Raw genomic sequence first — 8693 nt, 5'->3', positions numbered from 1 at the left:
TGGCTCATCAAGGTCCAGATTAAGTTGTGTGGAATCTAATAAACTTCAGAGTCACTTCAGAGCAGGTTATTGGAATAGAAGAACCGTTTGTAAAATTTACACCAGTTCAAACTGCTTTTGCCTGTGGACAACAGGCTATCTCAATTTATTCAAATACATTTCAATGTGTTTTCCTTCTATATTTGGACTGAAAGTACTTGATTACAGATGGACAGATGCTGCAGGAAGCATTCCTGGATCAATCTTTTTATAAAAGCTGTGATATACAACAACCTAATGTAGTTGCAATAAATCCAGCAGATCGGTGTTTTCTGTATGAGTGCTAGTACCTCTTTAAAGCTACCAGTGTAGTTCACACTCACTAGAGATTTTAAACAAATTACAATGCCACTGTGTTGTACACCTCGCTATCCCTACTTTAACCAAGAGTGACAGTTGACTAGAGGAACCAAATCCAGGACACCATTCAAGACTCCAACTTAATAAAAAGCAGCCCCATGCTCAAGAACTCACCAAACTGGAATTAAGTATCTAAAAACATCAGCAATTTGGTTTTAAGTGATTTGCTTTATTCTGGCTTAACTCAGTGTATAACATGGATTATTCTAAAACAGGATAACACATTGGCACAGAGAAACAGTAACTGAAGTATGTATGGAAAGGAGAAAATAAAATGAGGATGGGGATGAAGATGAAGATAGTTGTCAGAGCTGTGAGGACTAAAGACTCAGTAAGTACCTAAGCGTGGGAAAACACCAAGTCTTGTACCTTTTCCTGTTGAATTTTATTAGAGCTTTTAGCATTTCTAAATAGAATCATGCCCTCAGGTGATCAGGAACACCAGTAACAATGTCTGGAGTTCAGGGCTTACCTTCAGTTTTTTCAGTGCAGCTGTCATTGTTTCAAGCTAGTGTACTACCATTCACAATGGTCTTCCGAGGACACTGGGAAGTGTGATTGAACTAGACCCTGTTCTTCTAATGTGGGGGTAGAGCACACTAAATACACATTAAGAACACAATAACTGATCATGTGACCAATGACTACAGCTCAGCTAAGGGGAAGTCATTAAAGCAAGCTGTAATCACTTTATATTAATATCCTAAAACATCCCTGGAAACTCCCTGAGTCCCCAAGGTTTGAATGTTTCTCTAAAGAATACCAGTAGCTTTTTAAGTTATGAAACTGATGCATGCTTCTGCAGTAAACAGTAGCTGTACAAACACCATAAACCCAACCCACCTACACAAAAAAAAGCTTGGGTTTTTTTAAGAGGTCAGGTCATAACTACAGGAAGCTAACTCAGGAGCTAACATGGAAGCAAAGACACGCAGCACATCACAGACTGGTCAACACAAGCAAGTAGCTGTCACTCTGGAGGTCACCTGCAATCTGACCTGGGTTTATTCTGAGCCCTAACTGGAGTGCAGCCTCCTGCACAGCAGTTTTATATGAGATTTGATAGAGGGCTCTCTGGATAATCAAACTGCCATGCAATCTCCTCTTCTCCTGGGGGAAAATCCAAGAGAATTTAACTAGAATATGTATTTTAAGTACCTTAGAGAGGCTCTGAAATGTAACTCTCTATCTAGAAACAGGAAGGAGCATGAGGACCCTGGCCACACCCCTCCCCTCTCTGCTGCAAATGCAGGCTGTTTTGCAGAAGTTATATTGTCTAGGTGAGTCCATTTATACACTTGCTCCATCAGCAAAAGCAACAGTTGCAGACAAAATTGTGGATGTCTTCACTGGTCACCTTGCTATTTGTAAATTGCACAGTGGATTTACGATTGTTATTTAAACCACTTCCAAACTAAAATGGCTTAATTTACAGAGCTCTTTCATCCCCACCTTGCCCAGACTAATTAACTAAGGTAATGCAAAACAGTGTAGGACAAGGAAAAAATCTGCCTTTTCTGTACACACTAACAAACACCAACAGCTCACTGGGGTGTACATGGAAGACCCATTTTTCCCCTCTGTTTTGCTGCTAGTGTAAGTAAATCTCTGTCCCTCTTGTGCAATGTCATCCACATATGACACTATTTCATATGTAATGTTCCACAGAATCAAAATATTTTTAACAAACAAGACACAAACAACACAGAAAATATTAACAAAACTCTGAAATTCATGAACAAATCTGTGAAGTATACTACCTTAAATATATATGCTACTTTGCACAGAACAAAGCCTATAGGAACAGCACGCAAATAATTCATACTTGAAGTTTTTAGATGTAGTTTATTTCTAAAAGAAATGTGGGCTTCATTACTTGACTGTGTTGCAGAACGACAGGCATGTAGAAAGACCCAAAATATCTGAATTCCTTCTTCTATTCTTCTTCATATTCAGGTTATGAATTTGATATAGCAGATTCAAGTTCAATTCCTCAGCCTTGGAAAAGCCCACAAAATGGAACATGGAGGATCACCATAATGGGTACTTAAACCCCCTAAATAACCAGTTTTCTCCAGGTTTCACTGAAGCTTCATCCTAAATCCAAGAAACTTTCCTGACAACAGCAACAGTAATTGAAAAAAAAAAATAAAAAAAAATGTTCCAACTAGTACGTTCCCACAAAGCTAAATTCTGGCTAACTGCAGCTATTTGGAAATTTCTGACAATATCATCATTAAAAGTCTTAACAAGCTCTACTTTATTTGCTTTAAAATGACACCTGTACAAAACCCCACTTTAAATATAGACAAAACCAAATTTTGTTTTCATATAGGCTCCGATTTCAACGCCTCAACGATTTCATTTACTTTTCACTTGCTCATCTGTATCCTTCCTTACCGAAAGAATATTCATGCAAATCTGTTGGTGTTACATAGTGGCAGACACAGTTCTCACGAATGTTTCAGCCTGTTTTAGCTGAACCTTTTAGCTACCTACTGGGCTTCCACCACAACAAAAAGGCATATATCAGAACTCTAACATTCTCCAGGGTTTAATCCGTATCTATAATTTTCTACAGTTACATAAAGTGAAAGTCATATGATTGATGCAATTCAACTCCCATTTTAACAACATTCAGTGGAAATGCTGGCTTATAAAAAACTTGGGTTGCAACAGAAATTGGACAAACTTTTTGTCACAGGAGAGGTATCACATGAGAGAGGGATCTGTGCTGGCTAAAGCTGACCTGCTGGGAATGTGCTCCATATGAATTGCTGTTTGTGCAACCTCACCAAACAGAAAGGGAAGTCAGCAGAAAGCAAGAGTCCTTATGAGAAAGAATCTCCCAAAGCCAGGCAGACTCCCTCTAGCCATACGTGGATTATGGCTACTGAATTTTATTTTACTTTAATTACCTTGCAGTATGCAGAGCGTATGTTTCCCCAGCCGGGCTGATTTTCAGTGTGCACGAACAAGCCAAACACTCTATCACTGACCTTGCCAATACTGAGCAAGGGTAGATTATGCCATTCTTCCTGACTTTGCAACTACCACTGCACAAAATCTTGCCCTGACCTTTACAAGCTGGAGGAGTTGGGAAGGGAGAGGTAGGGAGGGAATATGAATGCCTCACTTCAGTTCGTGTAGGTTCTATAACTGTTTGATTACAGTTTGCAAACCAGAAATTCTCTAAAACTCAAAGACTGTGTGTACTTTATCGATGCCAAGCTTTGTTCTGTGTTCCCAGGCAAAAGGCAGCATTCTAAACTGCTTCTAAACAGTGCCCAACAGTGCCCAAAGCCCAGCTTAAAATGCCAGTGGAGACATGATAGTTCTCTATCTAGCCGGTATCATTCTGGCTTTTCTTCAGGGATTGCACTGAGTGACATATTCTGTAGCTACAAAGAAAATACCAGGGGCAAAGCACAACAAAGACACACGAGCCTGCTTCCTCAATGACCCACACATGGGAGAGAGACTTCAGAAGAAGTATGTGGGGGGCAGAAAAACCACGACTGGTTACTTCTTCTTGCACAGTTCCTGTCAGAGGCATGAGTCAAGTCCTTCTAGCTGAGTAGAAGAGGCCCTGACTCCTCTAACCATACCCTTCCTACTCTTATAACTGTGAAGTTGTCCCTGTAGGTGAATGCAAATTCCATTTTGCTCCCTCTTGGGAATATATTTTTAAACAAAATGCTTGCCCTCTTTTTGCTACACACAGGGAATAAATTCTTTAAAATGTAGAAAACTGTCAGATTTCAAAGAACTGTTCCCTCTCATCCTCACAGTTACAAAAAGTCTAACATTAACATACTTTAAAGCTTTTAAATTAGGCTTTGTGTTAATTTTACTTATTGTACTTCCATCTTTCCATTTGTTGAAAAAATCACATTTCCTCTTGTACAATTTGCTACGAGATCTTCAAGGGGGGGGGGAAGGTGGGGACATCACAATATGGACTCAATGCTCTCATCCTACCAGGCATGTCCCTAGCATGGTAAATGAATATGCCTGGTAGAAATACAGATTTTTAAGCAGGCAAGACTTCTTTTATCACAAAGAAATATTTTTTTGCTAGCTCATCTCATTTCTGTGCAACACAGTCATTCCTTGTCTATTCAATTGCTATAAACAAGTGATCAACAGGAAATATTTCAAGGAAATATTGAAGGAAAGCATTGAGATTTCTCTCAAGTTAATAGCAGCTGCTATGAGAGTGAAACCTATGAAACCCAGTTCTGGAACTATTGCTCCTTCAGTAAACACTGATTAAAACACCATGATAAGAGGTTCTCCATCTGCAAAGCCCAGACAGGTTGGATCTCTACACCCTGCATCATTCCTTATATTGTGTTCTCCATATTCCTGTTCTTCGTATTCAGAAAGTTAGGGACAAACTTCAACCACTTTTAAATTCATATTTCAAAAGTCCAACACAATGTGTGTCATCTACATTTTTATAATCAGATGTAAGATAGGCCTGGAATGAGAATTACAGGTACTTTGGATCAGATGCCAGACAGACAGACTTTCAAACCTTAATCATAAGTTGTGTTCTAGTAACACAGAAATTTAGCAGCTTCCTAAGCCGAAGAGGTGCCAAAGCTCATTATAGACTTCTTTGGGTTTATTATTTAAATTTGAAGTTTCTCCAGCTGTTTGCAGATCTGCTTCTCATCGCTGTTAACACAGACCCAAACCCAACCCATCGAGACATGGCTCGCAGGCATCGCTGACCTCACCGAGGCTCAGCAGACAACACTGCAGCTCATTCAAGCACATGTGATTCAGGCTCCCCGGGTTCTGCAGCACCGCTCAAAGAGTCACATGGATCCCCCAAAATGCTGCTAGGAGTGGGTCTGAGAGCCTAACTCTCCCGCTCCTGCCTGAGGCTTGCCACTCTGTATCAGATGTCAAGAAGAGCCCCGAGTTTTGCAATTACAGCTGCTCAGTGGAACAGTTTTCATAACAAAAGGCAGGAAAAAACACTCCACAGACCAGTTCCCTAAATCTCAGCTCAGAGATGTCACTGATAAGGAAAACATGAGTTTCAGGCTGAGGAAAGTAGGCTCCATTCTCTAGATGCTGCTAAATGGTGTTATAATCACTTATTTCAGCAGAAATGCTGGAAACATAAAACAAAGCACAGATCCTTGTTCAGAGAACAGCTGAAAGAACCTTCTTTTCACAGAACACTCTGAGGTTTGGGATCCCAAACACATATAGGTGCCCTCCTGGCTTAAGGTTCCAAGAGAGCTCAGACTGCAGACAGCAGGGTATGCTGCTTCCCATTAGCTAGCTCAATAATACCTTCAAGTTCCTAAAAATGACCCACCAACGCCCTTTCCTCCAAAGAAACTCAAACATCCCAGTACAGATGCCACTTACTGCTGTAGTTCACCAGCACTTCAGGCAAGGCAGAAGCAATTTACAACTCTTAACATTTTCGACATAACAATTGACTGCATGATTGGATCAAGTGATCAATAAAATCTGTTCTTTAAAGTTAAAAGGTGCTAAGCTGACCCAGCTGTTACCTGAAACAGGTCCCCTCCATTACCACAGAACAAGCCAAACTAAAAAGAACACTATCTTGCAACTGATTTAATTATTGGTGTGCTAAACCAGCAGAGATGAGCATTGCTTGCCAATCAGTAGCAGTGGGCTACATGAACTAGGAAAGAAGGGGGGTAAGGATCACAAGTATTAATAACACAGCAGCATCATGTGGATGCATTATGAAATGTGAGGTATTCAATATATGTATTTTATCTTGTATACGTATGGCTTATTAAAAAAAGTTAATCAAGAACCAGATCGAATTTATTACTTTGAGGGGGTGTGTGTCACAATTCAATCTTGAAGAAATGTTACAGTAAAGATTGTTGTTCTGACCAATGCTGCTTCCTATAAAGCTCTGGCGTATTACGAAATCTGGGCAGCAGAGAGTTGTCTAATTCCGGAAGTTCTGTATTTCTTCCAGGAGTTAAAGGGCCAGCTTCCAGCTGGAAGAGCCAGCTTTCAACTAACCTGTATCTCATCTAAATGTAGTATTCACATTTCGCTTGCATGTTAGCAGAAGTGTGAATTAGTTTTGAGAGACCTCCTGAAATGCTTTGGCAATCTGAAATTAAACTCTCTTCCTTTATTAATCTCTCTCTGGAAACCAGGGTATCTACACAACTCCAGGTTAACCAAGAAGATTTCAAATGTGCTAAGCATTTCTAGACAGAAGTGCAAAATCAAGTCAACTGCTTAGAAGGAAAAACATGGATTTAGTGTGTGGATTCCCGTTTCTCTCCCCCTCCCTCCCTAACCACGATCATAAATTGCAGTCTAAGAGACAGCTGCTCAGCAGCTGACTAGCTGTATAGCTTCCTACGCTTGCAGGCTTCTTCCCATTTGACCTGGAAGTTCCTGCAGCTCACACCTTCAAACAGAAAGCTGGACAGGTACTACACATGGGAACAAAACTTGTCTTGCAAAACAAAGATCAGAGTTTTAATAAAAACTGACATACTTAACTGATCAGAATTCATTTGAAGTTTTAATTAAAAAATACCAATTTCTGCACGCACACTACATCCTGCACAACATTAAAAACCTGCATGCCCAAACCTAGCCATATGCTTGCTGTTCACGGCTAGCTCCCTTCTGAGGAACAGTATACTCTGTGTAATTCGTGAGATTAAGTTGTATTTGCTTTATATATACATATATATATATATACACACACAAAGAAAATATATATATATGTAATGGAAAATGGGGGGAAATGGAAAAGAACTGAAAACCCCAGCAGCCTAACTTACCGCTAACTTGAACATCCAGTTAGCTGGCTAAAAAAATTAGGTGGCACGAATCTAAGCATAAGTCCATTAAAACTTGTGCAATCTTATTTACATATACAATATGTACTTCCAAGGGCAAACTGCAAGGCCACAGCTTCTGTCCCAGCTCAACAATTCAAGCTCCAGCAAACGTTTGATGCAGCCCTTCCTCAGCAAAATCTCAACCTACCACCTTAAGGTGCCGCATAACTGGCCAGGACAAAACTGGCTTGTTACCAGCAGTTATCTTATTTATGTATTTATTTGTTTGGTGAGTACAGAGTGACACTATAGTTCCCCAGGATACATCACACTCAATCATACATGCGAAGGACTGGATCTGCTGTGTGGGGTGCCGTGAACCTGCCAAACGAGCAGGCGAAGTCAAAGAGTGAATTCCCATGAATGAATCTGAGAAACTACCCTCAAATGGGAGGCACTACCATTATTAAAGTCTTGTATAAAACATGCATCAATGTAACTTACAGCATTGCGTGATCTTCTGTATGTTAGAAGTTATGCGTTGGGCTAGTTGATTAGGATCCCCAAAACCCGCACCGTACGACATGGCTGAGTAGATTCGCTGTCAAGGTCATCCACGATGGGAACAAGTCAGACAGTCTCCACCTATGACCGACACCTAAACCCCTCCAAAAAAAAAACAACCCAGAGTTATATCTTGGTCATTGGTTTACAAAGGTCTTCATGATCTTAAAAGTAATAATAATACATAGGAAAAGATAATACATAGGAAAAGATCCAAGAAAACTCCATGTATGAAATGTTTACCCTCTCCAAACACATAGCACTTCAAAGGCAGAATTAAGGGAATAGTTTCTCAAAGAAGCATTAAATAAGAATGTGATGTCCTTTTTGAATTTCCTACAATAACTCTTACCATTAAGATTCTTAGTAACACATGCAGCTTAAGATCTGCAGTTAGTCTACAGCAGCTACATCACAGAAACTACATCCTTTGTCAGACTTCTTACACACTTTCCCCGGTGTAAGCAAAGAAAAAGTACACATTTTCATTTGCTACCATTCCAGAAAAAAGTTGTACGTTTAATCTGCCAATGCCAAATCCTCTGATGAATTATGTCCCAAACTAACTATATTATTATTTCCATACCATGAATCACCCATCCCACCAATACAACCTAACATATATAAACTGCTGGAATAAAACCCAGCAGATATCACACAAGATACCAGAATGAAGAAGATACCCAATTACCTCTAAACACCTATCATTTGTATCAGCTTCAGCTTTAGGTGTAATCCAGTTTAATCTGAATCCTACAAATCACCACTTTATCCTGTTTCAGCTGCCGTGTTTCTCAATATGAACTCATTTTTCAACAACTTGGGTATACAAATGCATTTTTAGGGGTGGTTTTTGCCCCCAGAACTAACATATCTTATCTAAAAAGGTCAAAATCTGACAAGACAAATACTCTT

The 8693-nt window shown here is 39.8% G+C and overlaps 1 protein-coding gene across 1 annotated transcript in view; it reads right to left on the bottom strand.

Annotated features, from left to right (window-relative positions):
* The window catches only part of STX7 (syntaxin 7), a 26072-nt gene extending 18199 nt beyond the window's left edge, over window positions 1-7873 (bottom strand). Inside the window, exon 1 of the mRNA XM_010162944.1 lies at window positions 7719-7873. Within this exon, the coding sequence (XP_010161246.1) occupies window positions 7719-7800 (82 nt within the window). The 5' untranslated portion in view covers window positions 7801-7873. The remainder of the gene's footprint in view (window positions 1-7718) is intronic.
* Between the last annotated feature and the right edge of the window lie 820 nt (window positions 7874-8693).

Source organism: Antrostomus carolinensis, unplaced genomic scaffold, assembly GCF_000700745.2.
Source record: "Antrostomus carolinensis isolate BGI_N321 unplaced genomic scaffold, ASM70074v2 scaffold1050, whole genome shotgun sequence".
Taxonomy (NCBI): Eukaryota; Metazoa; Chordata; class Aves; order Caprimulgiformes; family Caprimulgidae; genus Antrostomus; species Antrostomus carolinensis.
The sequence above is the reverse complement of the archived record's forward strand: the minus strand, read 5'-3'. Positions and strand labels throughout refer to the sequence as shown.